The sequence below is a fragment of the Pogona vitticeps genome, chromosome 2, assembly GCF_051106095.1.
Source record: "Pogona vitticeps strain Pit_001003342236 chromosome 2, PviZW2.1, whole genome shotgun sequence".
Classification (NCBI taxonomy): domain Eukaryota; kingdom Metazoa; phylum Chordata; class Lepidosauria; order Squamata; family Agamidae; genus Pogona; species Pogona vitticeps.
In genome coordinates, this window is record NC_135784.1 from 58,540,321 (window position 1) to 58,567,220 (window position 26,900).

Genomic DNA, 26,900 nt, shown 5'->3' on the forward strand with positions numbered 1-26,900 from the left:
CCCTGTTTTGCGCTCTACAAATTTGAGCCATTTTTCAAACTCTACATGTACTGCACTTTTATCTTTCATGAGATAACAATATCCAAACCTGGACTTTTGGTCTTGGATAGAAAGAATGTATCTAGCTCCTCCTAATGATGCACTTTTGGGTCCAATTACATCAACTGACACCAAATCTAATATATTTTTCACTTGTACATCACTATGTTTCATTATTGGAGCTTTCTTACTCTTGGCTAATTGGCAAGCTTGACAATTCACATATTCATTGCATTGCTTTAAATTAACTCCTACTGAGTTTTCAATTGTTTTTCTCAATGTTTTGTAGTTTGCATGTCCTAGTCTTTGATGCCATAAATGAATACAATCTTTGTGTATACATTTGTTTTCATAGACATTGTTAGCCTTAGTACAGTTTAGTCTATATAAATTATTTCTAACATAGCAATTCAATTTTTCATTGCTCTTGCTAGTTATTATACATTTCTCCTCATAGAAAGTGCTAACAAACCCATTCTTTGCTAATGAACTCACAGAAAGTAAATTATGCTTCAAATTTGGAACATGTAAAACATCTATTGGTCTAGCAATATAAGGCAATTTCACTTTACCTTTTCCCAGTACCTTAGCACTAACACCATTTGCTAAGCATACTTGTTGGTTGGATACAGGTTGGTAGTTAAATATTAGCTGTTTACTCTTACACATGCTGGCAGTTGCTCCAGAGTCGACAATCCACTCTTCTCCCTGTTCAGAGTTATAAATTTCCTCAGTCAGGCTTAGTGTTTCTCTCTTGCGTCTGGTTTGTTTTTCTTTTCCTTTCTTAAATTTACAGTCTTTCATCAGATGTTTTCTTGAGCCACAGGAAAAACAGCGTTTTCCAGAATGAATGCTTGCAGCTGTGTCCCCCTCCTCCTCACTTTCTTTCAGCTTATTACGGTGATTAGTGAGTTTCGAGTCTCGGAGCTGTTTGTTATCTTTTCTCTTTTGTTCTTCTTCCAACAGTTTGCTAGTTATATTAATTACTGTTAGCTCTGCTTGAGGAAGAATTTCTAAATTGGTCACCAGCTGATCATATGACTCATCTAATGAAGACAGGATAATAAATGCTTCTTGTATTTCTGTAAATGTGATGTTCTTTTCCCTTAAATCCATCAACATTGACTTCATTGCCTCTAAATGTTGAAGCATACACCCTCCAGCTTTCAGTCTTGTTCGAAAAAGTTTTCTGGCAATTTGAATCTGGCTTCCAACGTTATCTCTTACGAAGAGTCTCCTTAAATCCTCCCATGCCTGCTTTGCTGAGTTTTGGCCTCTAAGGTGGATAAGAAGACGGTCTTCTAGAGTTAACCCAATAATAGCCAGAGCTTTTGCATTTAGTTTCTTTTTCCTCTCATTTAGGACTGCTGGGGGATTTTCTACAATGTCCCATAGTGCTTCCTTTTGCAATAGCAACTGAACCTTCTGCTGCCAAGTTGCATAATTCTCCCCATTCAACTTTTTTATGCACAGTCCAGCCATAGACATTTCGTTGGCCATTTTTACCACAGACTGTGGCCACACTACTTTGGCTCTCTCTGTTCAGCAGTTTCTTCAATAACTTCTTAAATTTATACCTGGATGCAGTCTGGTGCGCTGTCTGGGCCCATAACCAATTGACAGAGGTGCTGCGTTACCAGACTACGCCAGGGGGCGTAATGGTGAAGTGAACTGCTCAGAGATGAAACCAAACAGACACTGTTGTAGTGTTGAAAGTATTATTTACAATAAAGTCCATATATACAGGGGTAAATACAGCTTCTCTTGGTCTTTATACAGTCCTGGTCATTCACAGTAGTTCTTCAGTTAGCAATGGTAAATTTACAGTTTCAGTAACCAAATATTGTTACCAATATAAATAGTCCAGCATCCACGAAGTCTTCTCCTCTCACCACGGAGATAGTCTTCTCCCAGGATCTTCTCCTTGCAATATGGCAAGTCTTCATCCAGTGATGCAGAATATACAGCTCTCAGCAACATGATCACCAGCAACAATACAACCAACCACCCAAGCTATCCAACTACCCAACAGTTTGTCTCTGTAAGCTTGGCTAGTTTTATCCTTGGTTCAACCAGTCAAATTGGTTGTCCCACAGCTGCCTCAATTAACTCAGCTGTGCTCCTTTTGTTACATGTTGCTTACTAAATACTGATCCTGTAACAACTTATACACTGAATTGCAATGAACAATTCCCTAGGTTGACTTTAAGACCTGTCAATTGTCTGTATTTTTCAAGTGCTATTGCCACTCTGCTTTATGAAAGGCACACATATATCAAATAAAGATGAGTCTTGAAATAATAATGTCCTATATGGATATTGCTGAATATTGATTATGATCCCATTGAAGTTCCTTTTTACAACACTGAACATACAGTTCATCTTTTTTTAATCATTACTTGATTTCCTCCACCATATTGGAAACCTTTCAAATGGCAGGCAAGATGAATAGAAATAGATATCTTGCAGAATAGCCCTTTAATATTCTCTTTCTTCTCTTGCTTCTCCATTTTGTTATGCTTACAAAGGCAGCTCATTCTTTCACTAACTGTGAATGGGATCCCTATTGTGTCATTTTGTCACAGCTTCTTCGGGCTGTGTAATTTCCTCATTTTGTGTGTGTGTAGGCAATCATCTGCCCCCAGGATTTGGGTTAAAAGGTTCCATATATATATGTATGTTTTTGCTGTTTCTGTAAGTGGGGTGGGGTGTAGATGCACTGACATATTTAAAGGAACAGGTCTAAAATTGTATTTTGTTCCTGATTATTGTAAGAGTTTATAGCTCATTTTTATCTCTGCTTGAATCCCCAAGGTTTTAATGTGACTTGAAGAGAGCTGCAGTGTCTTACATTAATTTGTCAAAACATCTTGGAAAAGATGCAGAATAGTACCGAATGTTTCAGATTTCGGGGAAGGAAGCAAATAACACCTTAATCCTTTGGGACTTGGGCTTCCAACTGCATTTTATCTACCAGTATTGCCTCACAATTTGATATATGTCAAAAATTGCGCAGCAATCAGATAATACAGTGCTGCAATATAAGTGCTTCTGCAAAATGTTGCCCTTTTCAATACAGGGAAATACTGTTTTTTGCTGCTGTCATAGAATAGTTTCTTGTTTTCCATTTTGAAAAACCCTTCACTTGATGGCCATGATTGTCACTTCATCTTTTCAGACACAGGTCTTACCTTTAACCTAAAGGTGCATGTGTAAACACTCTTTTTCAATGTTTTAATGCATTTGTAATGTGGTGGGATTCTCTTTACAACCCAGCAGTAGGGAATGTGGCCTGAATCACCAGATGAAGACTGCTTGTGTGGAAAACAGGGTGCTTACCATTGTCCTCATGAGATGAAGTCCTGTGCTGATAATGTACTATATTGAAGTCAGGAACCTTGTGGCATACTGGTTAAATTGCAGCACTGCAGCGAAGGCTCTACTCATGATCTGAGTGTGATCCTGATGGGCTCAGGTAACTGGCTCAGTCTTCTATTCTTCTGAGGTGGGTAAATTGAGTGCCCAGCTCTAGGGGTGGGGGTGGGGCAATATGCAGCTTGCATAATTAAATTGCAAGCTGCCCTGTTTTAAGAACTACGGGGTGGTATATAAGCAGCACAATTTGTTTCGCTTTCGCTTTATATGTATCAAGAAAGAACATTCTTGTATAGAATAAAATATTTGGCTTTTTTTTTTTCACATGATGCCCAGCTAGATGCCCCTTGAGGTAGAAAAATTTCCAGTGAAACTTCTAAGCTTCACCACACTTATTGATGTATGTATTAGAACTGTGTGGACCACAACAAACTATGACAAGATGTTAAAGAACTGGGGGTGCTTGATCACCTTATCTATCTCCTGAGAAACCTATACGTGGGACAGGAAGCAACAGTTAGAACTGGATATGGAACAACTGATTGGTTCAAAATTGGGAAAGGAGTACGACAAGGCTGTATATTGTCCCCCTGCTTATTCAACTTAGATGCAGAATACATCATGTGGAAGGCTGGACTGGATGAAACCCAAGCCGGAATTAAGATTGCCGGAAGAAATATCAACAACCTCTGATATGCAGATGATACCACTCTGATGGCAGAAAGTGAGGAGGAATTAAAGAACTTCTTAATGAGGGTGAAAGAGGGGAGCACAAAAAATGGTCTGAAGCTCAAAATCAAAAAAGCTAAGATCATGGCCACTGGTCCCATCACCTCCTGGGAAATAGAAGGGGAAGATATGGAGGCAGTGACAGATTTTACTTTCTTGGGCTCCATGATCACTGCAGATGGAGACAGCAGCCCTGAAATTGAAAGACGCCTGCTTCTTGGGAGGAGAGTGATGACAAATCTTGACAGCATCTTAAAAGCAGAGACATCACCTTGCCAATGAAAGTCCGCATAGTCAAAGCTATGGTTTTTCCTGTCGTGATGTATGGAAGTGAGAGCTGGACCATAAAGAAAGCAGACCGCCGAAGAATTGATGCCTTTGAATTGTGGTGCTGGAGGAGACTCTTGAGAGTCCCCTGGACTGCAAAGAGAACAAACCTATCAATTCTAAAGGAAATCAACCCTGAGTGCTCACTGGAAGGACAGATCCTGAAGCTGAGGCTCCAGTACTTTGGCCATCTCAGGAGAAGAGAAGACTCCCTGGAAAAGAACCCTGATGTTGGAACAGTGTGAAGGCAGGAGGAGAAGGGGACGACAGAGGACGAGATGGATGGACACTGTCATTGAACAACCAACATGAATTTGACACAACTCCGGGAGGCAGTGGAAGACAGGAGGGCCTGGCGTGCTCTGGTTCATGGGGTCACGAAGAGGCGGACATGACTTAACGACCAAACAACAACAATTAGAACTGTGAGGGAGAATGATAGAATATACCACATGGGCGGGAGTGGTAGAATATACCAGTGGTAGAATATACCGCCCACAGTGGTAGAATATACCAGATGGGAGGGATATAAATCGAATAAATAAATAAATAAATAAATAAATAAATAAATAAATAAATAAATAAATAAATAAATAAATAAATAAATAAATAAATAAATAAATAAATAAATAAAGTTTTCTTCTCTTTTGATTGGAACTAAAATATGTCTGATAAGAATGTCTTCGAACAAGGTGGTATGATTGTGAAACAGAAAAATGAAATCAAGTTTTCTTCTAGAAAATATTTGGCAAAACATATATTGTTATATAGTTTGCCAAACAAAGACTTTATTCTTAAAGAGAATTTAAAATCATAATTGATACCTATCCTGGTAGACAACTATATATTATCTTGAAACATTAACTTTTCCCCACTACTGTTGTGTATTGAAATTTTCTTTAGATCTCCAAAGTAAGAAATGTACAGTTGTTATTAATCTTCAGAGTACCGTTTACAAATATACATGCCATGACTCTCCTGGAACTTGGAACATGAACATTCATGTGAGATGGTGTGGTCTCTACCTGAAGAGGAGGAGTAAGGGCAGATTATATTTTGCATGTAACTATTATTTCATTAAAATTAATTTCTACATGTAGTGGTTTTGCGGCCATTGAAAATATAGCCATTTAATTTTTTTTGGTGCTTGCTATGTTATGAGTAACACATCTGTATCATTTTGCTACTTACAGTACTACCTTTTATTTGCTTTTAAATTTTTTCCCCCCAAAAATCATGCAATTAGAAATACAAAAGCGACCAAAAATTTCCCTAAATGAACCCTGTAAAGCAAGATTTTAGGGGCAGCTAGTAAACAGTACAGTAGTATACAGGATACATAATCCAAACAAAAGCAGTGTGGCACCTTTAAGACTTGCAGAGTTATTTCAGTGTCAGCTTTTATGGATTATGTTTCAGAAATGTTCAGAATACAATAAATCTGTTAGTCTTAAAGGTAGCGCATTTTTTGTGGGGTTTCGTTTTGTTTTGCTTTACAGATATGTATTACTCATTACTGCTGAAAAATGCACAGTATTCCCATTTGTTACATTTACTTTTTAGAAAACAACATGCTACAGGTAATATTGTTACTCGTAACACTTTCCTTCCAAGCACTACTTTGTGTTCGCAGTTATACCCCAGCAATACATTGTTTGATGGCTACACAGTTTCTGTCCCTTCGGGTTAGTTTTCTCCTTCTTTGCAAGTGGTTAACGTCTCTCTTGTAAGAATGGGCTGTGCACCCACCCACCGCAGCCGTGGGCTCCAGACTAGCACTTAGCCACCTAATTGAGACTGGGAATCAGGCAGTTGAAATGCCTACGGGAAGCACTGGCGCAGCTATTCTGCTCTACAAAATGATCCCCTGACACAGATAATCATTAAAAATGGATTTTTAAAAAAATCACAGTGACACAGGGGTCATAGGTGTTAGTTTTTCATCATATGATTCCATAGGCATTGTGGGAAGCACAGATGAATTGGAAACCTATGAGGAACAAAGGAGCATGAGGCTTTTAAAATGTTGTTTAAACAAAAAATAAAAAGAAAGAAGAACAGAGTGACCCCGGTAAACAAATGAAAGTCTCATCCCTGCCTTCCTGCTCATGAAAATTTCTCTATATTTCTCCAACTCCTTAGAATGGTGAGGACAAAAAATAGTATTGAAAAGCCTGTTTCTGCACTTATCAATCCTGTAACTTTTCCATTGTTTTCCTGCCAACTGTTTCTATGTAAATCTTTAGAGGTGAAAGTAGACAAAAAAAGATGAAAGTGATACCCCCAAACTGTTGTCCTGACTGGAGACATTAAAGCACTGTGCACTCTTTGAAGTTCGCTTAGATGTGCCCAAGTAAAGAAGAAACCAAAAAGTGAGGAACTGTGTATAGACAGCTCAACTCAAGGACTGGGAGGCAGCATTGTCAATCAATCAATCCAGAGAGCAGGTAGTTGCTCCAGGTGGATTGTAATGAGATCCATTTTCAGTACTTTTTTCCCAGTTCACCCAATGGCTTAAGAAGGGGAAAGGGGGTTCTTGATTTCATTATATTTTACATTTATCAAAAATGTCCATTTTGATATATAAATCATTTGCCTTAGGAAAAAGGAATGTTAGAGGTTATTCGGAGTGATGAGATCTTTTAAAGTAGGAGGAGAAAATAAACTTATGAAACGTAGGGGCTGCTGAGTCTTGAACTGAGGAAAGGTAGAAACAAGTTGAACAACTGAGATATAACAAAAATCATGAAAGGAAACAACCTACATAATAATAACAACCACCATGTGTAATCAAGTGAATTCTGACTTATGGTGACTCTTTTCCAGATGGAGAGTTCTCATAAGTGGTTTACCCTTCCCTTCTTCTGTGGGGCTTGCCCACAGGCTGGCTCTGCACGCAGGAGGCCCGTTGGACAATCAACTCCCAACCTCTGGCTCTGCAGCCAGAGACCTGAACCACTGAGCTCTCCAGCCAGCTGGGACATGCGCGGTGACAATTTACTCCGACAATTTATTCTCCAAAGTGGGGTTTTTTGGGGGGATGTTGGTTGGGCAATAGATTTTGAGGGGTAGAATGTTGCCCATACATGTCAAGCCACGATTCCTCGCTTGTTGGGTTGTGGAAATACACCCATATTCCAAATATGACCTTGAGTTTAGGTGAAATGGCCATCTTTAATAACTTTTGGGGCAGGAGAGGATGAAAGCAGAATGAACATGCAAACAAACAGGAACATCTATTTGTTTTGTAAAGCATATGCAAGCCATGCTGCCTTTAAAGTAATTGTAACTAGAGATGGGGGTATTTATATTCGTATATGAAAACGAATATCCTCGCACAGGTGGAAATAACGAGGGTCTGGCCCCATGGGGCTGGACTGTCCACTCACAATTTCGCCACTGCCACCGGCTCCACGGTGCCTTCCTATCGCACTGTTGTCCACAATCGAATACAGAGTCCTGGCAGGAGACGGGATGACAAACCTCCCTGGTAGGTCGGAGAGTGGCTAATTGATTGTGGAGAACAGTGCGATAGGAAGATGCCTCGGAGCCGGCAGCAGCAGCAAAATCATGAGTGGACAGTCCGGCCCCAATGGCCGACCCCTCGTTATTTCCATCTGTGCAGGGATATTCGTATTTGTATACAAATACCCCCATCTCTAATTGTAACTAATCTGAAATGTATGTGTTGTCTTCTTAGGATACAGTAGTTTAGCGCAGTGGTTAAACTACTGTACGGCAGCCAAAACTGTTCTCACAACCCGGGTTTCAATCCCAGGCAGCTGGTTCAAGGTTGACTCAGCCTTCTGTCCTTCCAAAGTGAGTAAAATAAATACCCAGCTCATTAGAGGGGCAATGTGTAGCCTACATAACTTGTAAGCCAAACAGAGAGTGCTTTAAGTGCTATGGGGCGGTATATAAGCAGCACACGTTGCTTTCTTAAAAACAAATAAAGGATAACTTTGTAGTTACAGTCAGGGAGTAAACGTAAACCTGCTTACTTTTGTAAAAATTTATTGCCCTTCTTTATTAAAGCTTTCCTCATGAATAATTGTGTTTGGCATAAAGAGCAATTATAGAATACACACACACACAGAGAGAGAGAGTGTTCACACAAACCTTTAATCTCCAAGAGAGTTTCTGGTTCACTGGGAAACCAGAAAGATAAAATGGGTGTGGTTCAAATAATTAAAATATGGCATGGATGGATGCTCAGAGGGGCACAACAGTGTTATCTGTGAGGTAACAAACTGTAGCACAAGTAGATAAAAGACAATCAAAGCACAAGAGAGAGACTATCACTCAATAGCAGACTTCATTCTTTGCATATGGAAGGTCCTCACTTCCAAAGCTTGGCAAAGTATTCTAGAAGGCTTTCACAGTGGGGATCCGATGGTTGTTGTAGGTTTTTTTGGGCTGTTTGGTCGTGTTCTGGACGTTTTTCTTCCTAATGTTCCTAACTTTACTTGGCAAAGTAACTTTGAAAGATTAAAGTTCCCAGAATACACTGGCTCTCTTGGTTGAGGGATTTACAGAGTGGTGTGAGCTGGAAATTAATGACCTGGAATATTGTTTGCTTGTTCAGTCGTTTAGTCATGTCCGACTCTTCGTGACCTCATGGACCAGAGCACGCCAGGCCCTCCTATCTTCCACCGCCTCCTAGAGTTGTGTCAAATTCATGTTGGTTGCTTCGATGACACTGTCCAACCATCTCATCCTCGGTCGTCCCCTTCTCCTCTTGCCTTCACACTTTCCCAACATCAAAGTCTTTTCCAAGGAGTCTTCTCTTCTCATGAGATGGCCAAAGTACTGGAGCCTCAGCTTCAGGATCTGTCCTTCCAATGAGCACTCGGGGTTGATTTCCTTTAGAATTGATAGGTTTGTTCTCTTTTCAGTCCAGGGAACTCTCAAGAGTCTCCTCCAGCACCACAATTCAAAGGCATCAATTCTTCGGCGGTCAGCTTTCTTTATGGTCCAGCTCTCACTTCCATACAACACTACAGGAAAAACCATAGCTTTGACTATTCGGACTTTTGTTGGCAAGGTGATGTCTCTGCTTTTTAAGATGCTGTCAAGGTTTGTCATTGCTTTCCTCCCAAGAAGCAGGCATCTTTTAATTTCGGGGCTGCTGTCTCCATCTGCAGTGATCATGGAGCCCAAGAAAGTAAAATCTGTCACTGCCTCCATATCTTCCCCTTCTATTTCCCAGGAGGTGATGGGACCAGTGGCCATGATCTTAGTTTTTTTGATGTTGAGTTTCAGACCGTTTTTTGCACTCTCGTCTTTCACCCTCATTACAAGGTTCTTTAGTTCCTCCTCACTTTCCGCCATCAGAGTGGTATCATCTGCATATCGGAGGTTGTTGATATTTCTTCCTGCAATCTTAATTCCAGTTTGGGATTCCTCCAGTCCAGCCTTCCACATGATGTATTCTGCATATAAGTTAAATAAGCAGGGTGACAATATACAGCCTTGTCGTACTCCTTTCCCAATTTTGAACCAATCCGTTGTTCCATATCCAGTTCTAACTGTTGCTTCCTGTCCCACATATAGGTTTCTCAGGAGATGGATAAGGTGGTCAGGCACGCCCATTTCTTTTAGGACTTGCCATAGTTTGCTGTGGTCCACACAGTCAAAGGGTTTTGCATAGTCAATGAAGCAGAAGTAGATGTTTTTCTGGAACTCTCTGGCTTTCTCCATAATCCAGCGCATGTTGGCAATTTGGTCTCGAGTTCCTCTGTCCCTTCGGAATCCCGCTTGTACCTCTGGGAGTTCTCGGTCCACATACTGCTGAAGCCTACCTTGTATGATTTTGAGCATAACCTTGCTGGCGTGTGAGATGAGTGCAATTGTCTGGTAGTTGGAGCATTCTTTGGCACTGCCCTTCTCTGGTATTGGGATGTAGACTGATCTTTTCCAGTCCTCTGGCCACTGTTGAGTTTTCCAAACTTGTTGGCATATTGAATGTAGCACCTTAACAGCATCATCCTTTAAGATTTTAAATAGTTCAACTGGAATGCCATCACCTCCACTGGCCTTGTTGTTAGCCAGGCTTTCTAAGGCCCACTTGACCTCACTCTCCAGGATGTCTGGCTCTAGGTCAGCAACTATATTGTCTGGGTTGTCCGGGATATCCAAAACTTTCTGATATAATTCCTCTGTGTATTCTTACCTGGAATATTAGCCACTGACAAGAAATGTCAAAATTCTATTATTAGTTTCCTGTTCAGTATCTATGTGCAGTATCTGCTAAAGCTTCTGTGATGATCTGAGGAGGAAACTGTTCCATGGAGCAAGGCATGCAATTTGGAGTTTGGCATATTGCCACTCTAGTTTCTGGAGGAAAAGTTATGTGTGTTCAACAGGAGAGTTAGTTTTGCCTTAGAATGCATTGTAAGCACTTACGTATTTTGTCAGTGATAAGATTTTGATAACGGACAGGCTTCTGGAATCAGGATGTTCCAAACTCCATTAACCCAGGCCATTGAATTTGTAAATAGAACCTTCCCTAACAGCTTTGACATATGCATTCCAATGACCACTCATTTTGATTCATGGTAATTGTAGGGTTGTAGCCCTCCAGCACAGGACACGACTTAATGACTAAACAAGTTGTAGGGTAAATGATGTCGCGAACAGCCCTGCCCTCACCTGTCCGTCACAGCTGAGCAGTGGAGAAGGAGCCAATGAGTGGATGGAAGGCAGTGCCAAGGGGGGAGGGGTTTGGATATAAAGGCTGGTGTATGGAGTCTGTGGAGTTTTCAGTGAGTGAGAGGGATTCTGGTAGTGAGAGACTGTGTGAAACTTAAGAGTAAACTAAGGGTGATTGAGAGATCTGTGAGAATGCTGAATGGTACAGAGAGTGGATACAGCTTTAAAGTTAAAGTAGTACTGATTCTGTTTCAAGTGATTAGCAACCTGTGATTTACCTACTGTATATTAATCAGATGTTACCCTCCCTGATCAAATAAATAAGTTAAGTTTCAAAAGTACACATGTCTCCTTGAGTGAATGGTATTGAGACAGCAATACCTGGTGGCAGCGAAGAAGGAAGAAGAGCAAGAACCTTGTGAAGGCCTGGGGGAATAGGGGCTTCAGAGGAGACCGCCACAAATTATAATATTAGTTTGATTTTTATCCTGTCTCTACAAACCCATGGAACAATCTTTGGCTTTAGTATAATCCTTATTGTATTATCTGTTAATCCAAATAGTAGAATTAGATAAATCCCCAGGGTTGCCTTTTTTTTTAAACTGAGGCCACAGTGGTTTATATGATTCACAGAGCCGTCTCACTAGAGCTCTGTTCAAGAGCCAAAACTAGACAGTGCATTTTCATCCCTTACAAAAGTAGTAGTACGAATATAAACTCTACCAGTATCACTTTCCAGATCTAAAAATAGGAGCTGAGTGTGTGTTGCAGAATTTGGAATGTGTCTTTTGCCGTTTAACAGGGATAGCTGGAAGTTGGATGGAAGCCAAATGGTCACTGAATTCTTGAACTTTGTGTTGGAAGGAGTTGTAGCATCATCTAATCTACAGAAGGGAGAAACAATCCATTTCATTTTATTTAACATTCAGATATTTTGTATCTTGGGTTCCTTTTAATCCTAAATATAATAGAATTTGCTAATTTTGGTAGCTTCGTCAAAATTAACTGCAACAATTTTCAACACCCAAATTCTATAGTTACATGGGAGCTTTGTCTTTGTCTCCTGGGGGACATGAATACAAAGCTCTCTGGCACAGGTGTCCGAGTGCTCCCTTCCCACCCCTCAGAATCAGCCCAGCCCGCTCACTGGGCTCCTTGGCATGTGCATGCCCAGTAGCAGCAACATTGTGCCAATCATGGACACAGTCCTGCTGCCCCTGCCCCGCCTCTCCCTTCAGTCCACTGAGGAGATGGGAAGAAGTTTCTCTGCTCAGCAGTTGGCTGAGGGGAGAGGCAGGAAAACAGTGGGACTACATCTACAGTGGACTCTCGACTTACAGATGGCTCGACTTACAGACTTTTCGAGTTACAGACTTCTCTGGCTGCAAAATTTAGGTTCGACTTGCAGCCGGAGAATTGACCTACAGACCAGAAAATAACAAAAATGGCCGGTTACAGATTAATCGGTTTTCAATCCATTGTAGGTCAATGGAGCCTCGACCTACAGACTTTTCAACCTGCAGCCACCATTCCAATACAGATTAATTCCACTGTACAACGAATGCTCTTCTTCATCATCACAATCAAATGAACTTCTTTTGGTTACAGTGCAGTAAGCAGGGCTTTACCCACAGGAGATAATTATCTGGTTGTTGTTGTTTAGTCGTTTAGTCATGTCCGACTCTTTGTGACCCCATGGACCAGAGCGTGCCAGGCCCTCCTGTCTTCCACTGCCTCCTGGAGTTGTGTCAAATTCATGTTGGTAGCTTCGCTGACACTGTCCAACCATCTCATCCTCTGTCGTCCCTTCTCCTCCTGCCTTCACACTTTCCTAACATAAGCGTCTTTTCCAGGGAGTCTTCTCTTCTCACGAGATGGCCAAAGTATTGAAGCCTCAGCTTCAGGATCTGTCCTTCCAGTGAGCACTCAGGGTTGATTTCCTTTAGAATCGATAGCTTTGTTCTCTTTGCAGGACTCTCAAGAGCCTCCTCCAGCACCACAATTCAAATTCTTGTGTGGACAAGGTCTATAAAGGAGGCAATTTCCTGGATAACCTGACCCCGAACTGTAGATAATATGAATACTTTCTCTGAATGCCTTCCCCCATCTGGGATGCTGATGGGGAAGCTCAAACCATGTACAGTTTAAGAGATTGCTTCCTTCTGCATGTTCAAGCCATTGCAATCCCTGAAATGTAAAAGGAGATCTGTTATTTAGAAGAATCGGTCTACTTTCAGGTATGCTTTCTCCTCTATTTGAATTCTTTTAGTCTGGCCAAATTCTGCAAACACATATGTTCCTACTGTGGATAGGACCTGCCTGCGTTGTGGCTATTTAAAGATGGGGGGGGGAGAGTGGCAGTCCTTAAATTAGCCCAGTACAGCTGGACACACAAGGCTTCAGAGCCAGACTTTGAAGGCTGAAACGCATAAACCTCTTGAACTATTTTCTTCCATATCCCAAATCCAATCTTTGTTTAAATCCAATGTTGTTTCTATCTTGCTTATGAAATCTGCAAATTTTGGAAAGTTCTTATCAAAATCCAATTGAAACAAAATTCTTGCCTACCTGAATCAATTAGTCAGTAACACTGATGGTGCCCCATGATGGAAAACCAGACAGCGACAGAGAAAGGTCCTCAGCTGTACTGTATTACCATCATGCGGATGAAGCAAATTTATCCTAAAGAGTCAGGGGGGTCGTGGCTCCGTTTTTTAAAAAGTAGCCTTAGCTCTTTTGCTTTAAGCTGGGGCAAAGACTTTTCGTCTGTCAGTGTACTTGCTGTTGATTTTTCAAAATGTGCGATTTCCTAACCTGGACTCTATGCTGGGGTGGTGAAATGTAGCCTCAGTACTGTATATCCCTGAAGGACACCCTGCCCGCTCCAGAATGATGTCTCAGCCTTTATTATATATATATATATTCTTCTTCATTTTTCGCTGACAACTTTGCTGTGAATCTGAGAATTCCACTTTATCAGCCTTTTGAGGATTATTATTAGTTTTAAACAGGGAGGCATATGTGAACAAAAATAGTCCCGCAGTTGCTAATGAGTTATGCTAATAGCCTTGAAAATTCTTTGGATGCTAGGAAGATATGTGCCTGTGTATTGTTTCCAGAGAAGGCGAGTGATGGATGTCGTCAGGCAAGTTCGCATTCATCTGGGCAGCTCAACCAACAACAATAGGCAATCCTGAGGAATTCCTGGGGAGAGACGGTGCCCTGTCCCCATTCCCTCTCTCCAGCTCCTTCCCTCCGCTTCTTTCTCTCCCCCGACCCCCACCTTCTGCTAGGACATGAAGCACAACTCCATTTCACAGTAATCATAAATTAATTTAAAACCACCAGCAGCCCCCTCACAGAGTCAGGCAGAGGTGTTGAGGAGAAAGCCATTCAGAGCCATGTGAGCCAGGCATTGTAAAAGACTGCGATCCAGGGAAGATGTTTGCTCTTTCCCTGAAGTGTCGGCTAGGGGTGGTGAGACGTCGGAACAAAGGTACCGGGGGCGGGCGGGCGGGCGAATGGGAGGGCAGGCTGGGGTTCAAGCCTCTCATGACTGACAGAGAAAGAAAGGGTGGCTATAAGTGGGGTGGGGAATGTGTGTATTTGGAGTTTTCATGTTTCACTTTCTTTGGTGGCAGAATGAGCAGAAAACCTGCCTTCTGCCTTCTGTGTGTTGGAAAGGGAGGGGGGGAGGCTGATTCCCCCACCCTTACAGGCATCCAGTTACTGAAGAAAGGCACCCGGCGCTTTCCTTGTTGTTTGGTGGGGGCATGTTAGCAGTAACCTGAGATTTTAATACCTCTCAACAGTAAGGTTGCTATACAGAGGGATTATTTGTACATTTGGGGGGAACTGAATGCTTCTGTCCTCTCTTTGTTTCACAGAATTACTTGGTGGTAGAAGTTGGCTGACAGTTGTTGGGTGAGAGGAGGAGGATGGAGGGGACGGTACGAGGGGAAAAAAAGGGTTGCTGGAAGAGATTTCTTGTAATCACAGGAGCAATCCCATGATGAAGATGATAACAGTTAATAAAGGGAGATATTAGCGCACATTCATTACCTAGCATCCGTGGCATTACAGTACACAAAAACTAATCAAATTATAGCCATTGGATGCAAAATCATCGGTGCTGTTTGCCAGGCTTCTAAGTTCAGAAGTATAGGGAGGGAAGTGATGTGATTCCTCTCCTCCCTCACTTTCCTGCTTAGTGATGGAGTTGTATTTACTGGTGCAAAGACTTTAGATAACACGAGTATCCTAGAAGGGAAACCTTCTGATATCTTGCCCTCCCTGTGGGAATTCCAGGTGATCCCGAAAGCCAGCTATGCTAACCATGTTTTGTACTTCACTTTGATTTCATTCCATTAAAGCACAAGAAAGACACGCGTGTATAGCAGAACATCCACTGATGTCTTGTAAAATAACAGTTGTCCCATCCTTAGTGTAGGTTGAGTGTTCTTGATTCTCTGGGGGGAACAAGCTCAGTGTCTTTAGCCTTCTTGGCAAGGCTTGATATAGGATAACACTGTGTTGATTCAGTGTGTTAGCTTGGAACTCATTCAAGAGAATCGAAACTTCAACTTGGACACTTCAGATGGGATAACGAGGCCCCAGATTTAATGCATACACACATTAAGACAAAGGTGGCCAGATACAAAAGGGGGGGATAGAACTTCCTTACCTTTAGCCTTTCTGGAGATGAGGAAGATTCAGCAGGTTTCACCTGCATGGTGAGCTACATTCCCTAGCATACCTGGGCTTCACTTTCTGAGAGCTGCTGGATTTCAGGTGTCTGTACAGTAATATGAAATGTATGCCTTCTGCTCCCTGAGTATTCTTTTCCTCAGGCTCGAGGCTGGTTGTGGTCACCTAATGGTGAGAGGAAAGGAAACCTGCCCACGTTCAGAGGTTTCACTACATGGTGTAGGTAGACTCTTCGGCCTCACCCTGTGGTCACATAGGCAGTTAATTATGCTGTTTCGGGTTAACCCAAGGAAAATTTTGATGTGGCATAGAAATGGTCTTGTTATCCGTAAAATTCCAAATAAAAATTCTTAGTTGATAACCGCACAGGAGTCTTAGCATATGTGTTGTCAAACTTGTACTTATTAACAGCAATAAAAGGAGAACAGCTTAAACTGGGTCATTGATCACTGCGACACGAGAGTGAAAATACTTCTAAGCATGATGCGCTCCAGTGTGACTCCTCTGTAAATTTTATGCTACTTCTGATGTGCTGCTTAGGTTAGGGAAAAACAAGGCTTCTCCCTTCAGTTCCCAGTTGCAATGATTGTTTAGTGCATCAATACCCTTTCCTTCAGGGAAATGATTATAAAATAAAACCTATGAGCAAATTAATCCTGGCTATCTTCTGTACTGTAAGAATAGGAATGCATTGTACTCACCATGAAAAGCAGGATTCACTGGCAGTCCTTCCTGTGAGTTTTGTTAATGTCCTCCATGAAACATCATCCTCCACTTGGTGAATTTTTGTAGCCTTTTGAGAAGAGGGAGTGAAAAATGTTCATAGGAGGCTGAGTGATAGTTCCTATGGTGAGGAGAAGGGCATACTTTGGCAATGGAACCGGTTAGAGTCCTCTGTTCCATTCAGTGGTGTGTATGGGGATGTTTCCTATAAATATGCCTTTCTTTCTTTCTTTCTTTCTTTCTTTCTTTCTTTCTTTCTTTCTTTCTTTCTTTCTTTCTTTCTTTCTTTCTTTCTTTCTTTATTTCTTTATTTATTTATTTATTTATTTATTTATTTATTTATTTATTTATTTACAAGCTACCTTACATAGTATAGTTCACTAGAGTAGTTTGCTCTGCTTACTTGTCACTGAAAATAATGCACCAAAAGTGTTTGATGTAGATCTCTGGAATCCATGGCAGTACAGTGGTGAGAAAGTGTGTGAAAGAATGGATGGTTGGATTCTTCCATCTGTGAATCCTTTCAGTTGTACCCCCCACCTCAAAAGAGCAGTACTTAACTAACAATATGACACCCCTGCAAGTGATAAAATTGGTGGTAATGGGAGAAAACAAAACAGGGATGTGGAGAAAGCTCACTAAATTCCTCCTCCTCATTAATTCAGGCTGTCTCAACTTGAGGAGATATCTTTAGGGTGAATTTTTAAGTCCCCATGATTTCCTCACTTCCAGCAAGCCTCAAAGTGCCAATTTTTTTCATCAGAGTGTGTGCAGCTTGTGCAAAATATCTCTGTGCAAAATTACTAGAGGTTTTTCTTTGAGAAGAAAGGCTGGCAAACACAGATACATGGAGTGAGCACATAATGATTGGCTCGGAAGTATGCAGACAACTCTGTGTTGCTTCTCATACATGTAAGTTTGGTCAACAGATCAGGAACCTTCATGGTTCTGGAGAAGTAGCCAAACCGTAAAACTCTTGCCCAGAACGCCAGAAAAGATGCTACCCCAATGCAGATGAGGATAAAAAAAATTGAGGCTCCTTGCCCTTGAGGGCGCACCAAAAGAGAGACAGCTTTAGATCTCAAGGTCAAAATCACATGCACATGAAGTTCTCCAAAGTGGCACTGAGAATTCTCCTTGTATGTAGTAGCACTTTGAAATGTCTCTAAAAATCATTAACATTTCTATGCATTTCTGTATACAGTTTTAAAAAAAAAACTAGCATCATCATGTGTATACTTGAATGGTGTTTTTCCTAACATACCTATGTCTGGAAGTAATTTTTCTAACATAGTTCACTGTTTTTATAAATATTCACAGAATTTCCCACGTACTCTTTGCTTGTTTAGCTCCACTTCATTTTGACGGACAGCTGTGTTTTGATTTGTGTGCATTTGAAAACACAAACCAAACCCATTTCTCTGTTCTCTTGTTTCCAAATACTTGTTTCCTACCATTTCCTCACAGAGAGGTGTGCAATTCTACTCTGGGGGTTAATAAGAAAACAGATTTTCAGCATCCTCTGAATGAGTTTGCTTGGCTTTGTCTAAGAAATTTAATATTGATGTGGATCACCTACGTTTCTTAGTGACAGATTTAAATAGGGGTATAACTAATACAGTGCTAAATTTCGCTGCTTTGATCAAGGATTAAACTTGAGCTGAAATTGGCTTTTTAGCAAAATGTAAGAAAGGGAAAGGGTAGCTATGCTCTGACTTCTGCATACTTGCAAAAATGGTCTTTATCACTAGCCTCTCCTTCTCAAAAGTCACTGTTTCATTTAAAGGTTGTTATTGGAGAGTGGCAGCTGTTGTGATCTGCAAGAAGAAATGAAGCATCCAGATGCCCTCCCTCCCCTCCCCAAGCTATAAATATTCTCTATTTCGGTCTCGAGAGACTATGGTAACATGCTCTGTATGGAGGACTTGGAACAGTGTCTAGTGTGGCTGAGGAGGCCAATTCGAGAGTGACAATCCCTTCCACACTGAAGACAAATACAATCTGTCCCCTGTCCAGCTCCCTGATTTTGCTGGTTTCGGGACTGTCTTTGCCTTGGCCTGCCAAACAAGTGCCTCTTCAAATTGGGAAAGGCCATGATGCACCGCTTGCCTCCAGGCTGAACGCTCAGATGTCAAGGTTTCCAATCTGTTGAGGTCCATTCCTAAGGCCTTCAGATCCCGCTTGCAGATATCCTTGTATCGCAGCTGTGGTCTCCCTCTGGGGCGATTTCCTTGCACTAATTCTCCATACAGGAGATTTTTTGGAATCCAACCGTCAGCCATTTTCACGACATGCCCAAACCAATGTAGACGTTGCTGTATCAGTAATGTATACATGTTAAAAATTCCAGCTCATTCTAGGACTACTCTATTTGTAACTTTGTCCTGTGAGGTGATACCAAAAATACGTCAGAAGCAACACATATGGAATGTGTTCCACCTCCTCTCCTGCCATTCACAGAGAGTCCAGGACTCACTGCAGTACAGGAGTGTGCTCAGGACACAGTCTCTATAGACCTGGATCTTGGTATATGTCGTCAGCTTCTTATTGATCCATACTCTCTTTATGAGTCTAGAGAACATGGTAGCTACTTTGCCAATGCGTTTATCCAGCTCAACATCTAGGGAGAGAGTGTCAGAGATTGTTGAGCCAAGATACACAAAGTCCTAGGCCGAAGCAAGAGTCCTAGGCCAAAGCAATCAGGGTTAGCACACTCCTTCTCTTGTCTATCTTTAACCCTGTTACTGAGTAGCTGAATAGGGCTTCTGTTATAAGCACAAAGCAAGAAGCAAATGGCTAGGGAAACACAAATAAATGACCCACAAATTATTCATCCAGTTATGTGTATAACAGAAATACACACAGCATAATGCTAGGAAATGTAACATTTAAGAAACCATCTACAAAACATATACCCATTTTTAGAGAGGATGTTCTAAGGCTGAGATTAGTTCCAAAGCTGGTGAGAGTAAATCAATCTATTTATGATTCAGTCTGGGATGAGCAAATCAGTCTATTTCTGGGCTCTTCTTTCTGGGTTACTTTTGTGTGAGTTCACCCATAAGTCTGTTTCTGCATTAATTTGTGATTGTTAAACAAAATTGCATACAATTTGTATATCAATGCATACTTAAATTACATAGTTACTTTAATACTTATTTCAAATGCAAATGATCCTTTCTGGTTATTTTTCTCTCTCAAGAAGCACATTTAAAAATATACTTTGATGTCTTTTCGAGCAAAGAACTTGCATAGAAACATTCAGGATGTGTGAAAGCTGATAAAAGAACAGCAATAAAGCCCACTCTGCACTTTAGTCCAGGAGATGCAGATCTGGTCAGTTCAGTAACAGAGCACAGAATACAGGGATACAGGAAAGCTAACTTCTGTACCAGGTATTTCAGGTTGAAAGAGGTTGGGGGTTATTGTTTCCACCAGAACTTTCTCTCACAGATGCCCATCTTCTCATCTTTCCTCCTTGGATACTGCTTCATGAGCTTGTTTGCGTTTAGTGATTGCCCCACTTAATGTAACTTGAACTCTCTTCTTATTTAGTTTGTGGCTTTGTTTTTTGCCTTATTGTACTCATTGGGCTTTGGATGAAACAAGGGCATACAGCTGACGCCTTAAATTATTTACTGACTACATATGTGAGCATTAGAGCTACAAATGAATGCAAACCGAGAGGTGAGCTGACAGGCTTCCTGCAGCCTTAGCCTGGAGATCTAGGTTAGCTCTGTAGGAGCTGATGAATCACAGACACCTTGACTGGACAAAGCCAAGTTTTCTTCCTGCTCAGTGATGTCCTTGTTTGTGGATAGTTCACCATGACATTAATTAAAAGGTGGGATCCCACTTTAAAGTGGTGCAGACAGACTGGCTCATGGGATGGAGGCTGAACTGCTGTACTGCAGCTAAAACTGCCCTCACAACAGGGGGTTCAATTCCAGGTAGCTGGGTCAAGGTTGACTCAGCCTTCTATCCTTCCAAGATCGATAAAATGAGTACCTAGTGTGTGTGCAATGTGTAGCCTGAAAAATTGACTTGTAAACTGCCCAGAGAGTGCCTAAAGTGCTATGGGGTGGTATATAAGCAGCACACTTTGCTTTGCTTTTTTTGATTTGCTGTAGGAGTGCACATTCCCTCAGCCAGGAAACATGTCCCCTTTTGATCCTTTTCCGTGACAAACATGTTTGGTGTAGCTTTCCTCCACTACAACAAAACAGCAAGGAAGGAAAGAAAACCAATTGCCATGTGGCTGTGGGATTCTGGGAGTTGTAGTCTGAAATAGTAACATTTCCCATGTCTGAGGAGAATTATCATGGATATAGACTCCTCGTATCCAAATGTTGTTCACTTGCTAATGCCTTAAATGGCTTGTGCTTCTTTCTCACTTCTTGAAAAACAGCCCTGTTGAAAAACAGCTTTGTGTTTGGGTGAGAAGTGGTTAACTGATGAAGAAAGGAGTCTGTTTCTGGGATTTTCCCTTGCGTGGTGTCACTTTGTGAATAGTAGCGAGTACAAGAGGGTATCTTATAGATTATCCTGACTGCTGCCATTGGTGTTGTCAACATTCAGGCTGCCCTTTGCTATGTAAAGCTTGGCATCCTTTTTCCTTCTAGCAACATGAGTACGATATTGTATAACCCTATCATGCCATTTCCTGTCCTTTCGAACCATGGGTACAGAAGCATAATATCCCACATCCATAAACCAGAGGTTTTCTGAAGGATTGAATAGAACAATGAGATGTTTAATTAGTTTGACCATGTTATATTGGTATGTCATGTGCATGGACTTCCAGTCTATATCTGGGCTCAGTTCAAGTTGTGATATAAACCTTTCCAGATCTGAACAGCCAGGAATTAGGTTAGCTCAAGGATTTTGTCTTCCTATGTATGCTGCCTAGACTTTCAGATCTTCTGGATGCTTCTAGCAAAGGAGGTGTAGAAGGTGGCTGTGAGAGAGTGCTTTTTCATTGGAGTCATCCAGTTTTGGAGTGCTCTTTCCATAGATGTTTTGTAGTTCTTTCAGGAATTGATGAAAATCTTTTTATGTTCCCAAGCTTTTGAATCTTAAAATGGTTTAGTAATTTTTTAAAATATATTTTGGGAATTCTTGGAGTTTTAAAGATCTAAGATCTATGACAGCTTGGTGCTTCCATGAGCTTTATTATATTGATTTTATTGGCTGCAGAAGATCTTGTGCTGTATCCATTTTAGCTGTAGATTTTTTTTGTCTTCTTTAGTATTTATTGGAAGTCTCCTGGAGAACTCATGTTATTGGGTGATATATAATTATTTTAATGGTATAAAATAAATCAAGCTGGACAAGCCCTTCAGAAGCCTGTTAAAGTTTGATAGGATGTGGGAAGCAGCTTTCATGAAAAGAGTCATTAAGCCCTCAGCATTTCTGCTGTCATGCTCTTATGTGCCGTCAAATCACTTCTAACATGTTCTGTCATTAATAGTCCTGCTCAGTGTTACATACAGCACTGATGTTACCTGTCTGTCATGGGTTTGGAGGGAAAGTTCCATCCTATGGGGAGTGGAAGGCGGGACATCAGGAGGAGGGGCTGTACTGTATATATATGTGATGCGTGTGTGGAGAAGTTGGGAGACGCTGGGATGTGACGAAGCAGCAGCTGGGAAGAAGAAGCTGGTGTGGGAGTCTGTGTGTCAGACAGGGTACTACTGTGTGTCAGAGTACCAACCTGATAGGTTCAGGTGTCTGTTGGTTAGCCAGAACTGATAGGTTCAGGGTCTGTGCTTCAAGTTAAGGGTTCTGTGTGAACCAAACTGTATGCATGTATGAATGAGAATAAGCCACGTTACTTTATCTTATTCACCTGATTATTTTATTTTCCCTGTGTGTTGTATTTAAATAAACCTTGTTCTTTTATTTGTTTAAAAATCCATCCCTGGTCTGTGTGACTTCTTATAGGGAATGGTTGGTGGCAGCTTAGTTAACGTGTGGCAGATCCCAGTAGGTCTGGGTTTGTCACATTGATTGGTGTCCAGCGTGTGGGATACGACTGGTCCAGTTGTCCAGTGGTCCAGCAAAGCCTTGGCACGTGTGCCCAGAGCAAGGGGGGTCTAGTCAGGGACAATCTGAGGCGCGTAGGTAATCTTCTAGGTGTACCTCACGGGGAGGTGCGCTAGTGGAAGAACGTGCCAACTGGGGAGACTAGATTAGGGTGCTCTGAGGCAGCCTGGTTTTGGCGGGAAAAAAGCTGAGGCAAAATTGTAAAGTAGAAGTGAGCTAGCTTGTCTGCTGAGAGGCCCAGCAGAGGGGGGGTAGACTCTAACTCGCTACAGTTGCAAGTAGTGCTGAAGGACAGCAGCAATCTATAGGGAAAGCTGGTTCTGAGGCAAAAGAAAAAAAAAAGTGGTCGTTTTATTTTGAGGCTTGACTTTTTAAAGCAGCCTGTTCTGAGGGGGGATTATGCCCTTGACTCGAAGCCAGATGGCAGAAATGGGTGAAGTGAAAGACCCCCAGGTTGACCAAGGTTCTGAGGATGAATTTGGCTCAGTGCAAGGTGACAGCACGGGAGAACAGAACCCAGAGCTCAGAAAAATGCTCCTAGCCCAACAGCATGAACTGAGGGTGAGGGAAATGGAAATCAGAAGAAAAGAAAGAGCTGAAATCAGTCAGGCAGAGGCAGATGCCAAGAAAAGGGGAATGGACATGAGGATCAAACAGATGGAACTGAAACTCCAAATTAGAATGGTACAATTAGAATTGAAGTTCCTAAATAAGTTTATTAACAATTTATCAGTGGAAGAAATGTCAAAGAAAGAAAAGTATGAGGCTCAGGCCAGACAAAGTGAGCAAGATCTTGAAAAATATAATCAGCAAAAAGACATTAAATTAAAAGAAATCAGAGATAAGACTGAAGAAAAAGTGAAAGAGATAAAAGCTAGGGCTGAGGAAGAAATTTTACAGATCAGGGCTGAGTTTGAGGCTAAGCAAAAGGAGCTAGAAAGGAAACCAAAATCTGTGGCCGAAGCAGCAGAGATCGCAGATTTTATTTACCAGATAAGAAAGCCCTTGGGTGAGGGGAAAGCTATGGGGAAACCTAAAGAAACCTACAGCAAGTACTCTCAGGGACCAGGGAAAAACCAGCAAGGGGGAGGGGCCCATGGTGCAGGGAAGCCCTCAGAAATGAAACCAAGACCTCAGATTTTGGAGGGAAAACCAAAACAAGATGAGAGAGAATCAAAATACACCAGAAAATGTTATTTCTGTCAGGGAAAGGGCCATCTAATCTCAGAGTGTGAGAAATTAAAGCAGCTAAAAGGAATGGTGCCTCAGGATTCGAGTGGGACCAAGCCAAAAGCTGTGTTCTGTGTCCAGAAAGAGCAAGGCTCATTGTCACTGAGGGAGCCTGTTGCCATGGCTACTCAATCTGGAACAGCTACATCTGCTGATCAGGCTGAGGAAAATGGTCCTCTTGTGGAGGTAAAGCGCTGCCTACTGGTGAGAACAGATTCTCAGTTGTTTGAGACAGCAGGGGTGGACGTAGGAATACTTGACCGTCAGTATCGGGGGCTGCGGGACACTTGTTCTCAGGTGACCCTGTGCCATCCAGATATTATTCCTAGGGAGTATGTAATCCCAAATGAGAGCATGAAGGTGGCAGGGATTGAGGGGCAGGTAATCTCACTGCCAGTCGCGGAGGTACCTGTCAACTTTCAAGGCTGGAGGGGAGTTTGGCGGCTAGCAATTTCATCGACTCTGCCAGCAGCCGTGCTCGTGGGAAATGACCTGGCTGAACATGTGAAACGGGTGCTAGTGATTACACGTTCACAAGCCACCACGGGGACAGTTCAAGGGGGTAATGATGAGCCAGAGACGGAAGCAGAGGGGAGTTCAGAAGCTGTGGTGGAAACCTTAACCACAGACAGCAGATTTGGACAAGAGCAAAAGGCAGACGCCACTCTCCAAAAGTGTTTTGAACAGGTGACTGACGCCCAGCTAACACCTGAAACCCCAGTGAGATTTCTGGAGAAAAAGGGGATTTTATATAGAGAGACCCTGAGGAATATCTCAAAAGGGGGAGATGGGATCAGAAGTCAGCTGGTGGTACCTGAAAAGTATCGCCCCATGATCTTACAAAGGGGGCACTCTGACATGTTTGCTGCGCACTTAGGGGTGAACAAAACACAGCAGAGAATCACACAGAATTTTTACTGGCCTGACATAGGGAAGCAGATCAGGGAGTTCTGTAAACAATGTGATGTGTGTCAAAGGCAGGGGAATAGCCGCGACAGGACCAAAGCAAAGTTGTGCCCTTTGCCTGTGATTGACACTCCGTTCAAATGCATAGGGGTGGATATTGTGGGACCTTTGCCCAAGGCCACAGGTTCATTCTCACCATTGTGGACCATGCCACGAGGTACCCTGAAGCCATACCCTTGACTAACATTGAAACTAACACAGTGGCAGATGCCTTGGTGGGGTATATGTCCAGGATGGGATTTGCCTCAGAAATAATCACAGATTTGGGCGCATCGTTCACATCAAAGCTCATGAAACGCTTATGGCAAATCTGTGGAATTAAGCACAAGGAAACTACTGCCTATCATCCTGAAAGTAATGGGTTAACTGAGAAGTTCAATGGGACTCTAATGCGCATGATTAGGGCTTACTTGGCAGAGAATCCAAACAATTGGGACCAGAAGCTGCAATCCCTTTTGTTTGCTTATCGATCAGTGCCACAAGCCAGTACCGGGTTCAGTCCATTTGAACTTTTATTTGGGAGAAGGGTGAAAGGGCCCCTTGATCTGATCAAACAAAATTGGGAGCAGATCACCCAGGATGACCCACAAGACGTTGTGACATATATAGGCACTTTAAGGAAGGACCTAAAGAGAAACCTAGAGCTAGCAGCAGAGACCCTGCAAGCTCAAAAGGTCAGAAAGAAAGCTTGGGATGACCAGAAAGCCAGGGGGAGGCACTTTGACCCAGGGGAGGGAGTGCTTTGGCCCAGGCCCTGCAAAGAGAACAAACTGCAGCTGGGTATCCCAGAAACAAAATATTTGGGTCACATGGTAGGGGGAGGAGTGATAAAACCCCTGGAGGCCAAAATAGAAGCCGTTCGTGATTGGCCTAGACCCAACACCAAGAAAAAAGTCAAATCATTTCTTGGGTTGGTGGGCTACTACAGAAAGTTCATCCCGAGGTTTAGCGAGATTGCGGCTCCGCTGACCGATCTGACGAGGAAGAAGGCTGATGACCGCATCCCGTGGACCAGCGACTGTGAGGCGGCGTTCCAGAGGTTGAAGGAGGCGCTAATCAACTATCCAGTGCTGCGTGCTCCAGACTTCGACCGGGAGTTCATCATCTACACCGATGCATCTAACAGCGGGGTAGGAGCAGTTCTGTGCCAGGAGGATGAGAATGGTGACCAGCATCCAGTGTCCTACCTGAGTAGGAAACTTCAAAAAGGTGAGAGACATTTGGCAAACGTGGAGAAGGAGTGTTTGGCCATAGTCTACGCGATCCAGAAGGCCAAGCCTTACATCTGGGGAAGACATTTTATTCTGTGCACTGACCATTCACCATTGCAATGGTTAAAGACAATGAAAACCCACAATAGCAAACTTATGAGGTGGGCTTTAAACCTACAGGACTATGACTTTGAAGTGAAGGTGGTCAGAGGGTCAGTGAACTGTGTTGCTGACGCCTTGTCAAGAAGACCTGAAGAATGAAGACGGCGAAAGAAACATGGACTATGTGTATATATTGATGCCAAAAAGTTAAATGTACCTGTTTTTTGAACTTGGTTTGTATGAATAAAGGTAAATTGATGTAATGTATATGGTAAATGTTTAAATGCCTAATTGCTATGGTTAACTTAGAATGTAAGTATAAGTAAGTATGATATTGTATGTATAACTGTTGTTGTGTGTTTTATCCAGGTTGTTTTTTGGGAAAAAGCACCTTAGCTTTCCCCCTACAAAACAACTTATAAAGAGGGGAGGTGTTACATACAGCACTGATGTTACCTGTCTGTCATGGGTTTGGAGGGAAAGTTCCATCCTATGGGGAGTGGAAGGCGGGACATCAGGAGGAGGGGCTGTACTGTATATATATGTGATGCGTGTGTGGAGAAGTTGGGAGACGCTGGGATGTGACGAAGCAGCAGCTGGGAAGAAGAAGCTGGTGTGGGAGTCTGTGTGTCAGACAGGGTACTACTGTGTGTCAGAGTACCAACCTGATAGGTTCAGGTGTCTGTTGGTTAGCCAGAACTGATAGGTTCAGGGTCTGTGCTTCAAGTTAAGGGTTCTGTGTGAACCAAACTGTATGCATGTATGAATGAGAATAAGCCACGTTACTTTATCTTA

The 26,900-nt window shown here is 42.2% G+C and overlaps 1 protein-coding gene across 3 annotated transcripts in view; it reads left to right on the plus strand.

The window, feature by feature from the left end:
* Positions 1-26,900, plus strand: part of GRIP2 (glutamate receptor interacting protein 2) — a 557,587-nt gene that overhangs the window by 285,873 nt on the left and 244,814 nt on the right. For 2 of the 3 annotated variants that reach the window (XM_072989505.2, XM_078385239.1), the window contains exon 1: positions 14,307-14,617. The exons of the other annotated variant lie outside the window; for it this stretch is intronic. In XM_072989505.2, the coding sequence (XP_072845606.1) occupies positions 14,563-14,617 (55 nt within the window). In that variant the 5' untranslated portion in view covers positions 14,307-14,562. Of the gene's footprint in view, positions 1-14,306; positions 14,618-26,900 lie in introns of those variants that run through there. 3 annotated transcript variants of the gene reach the window in all.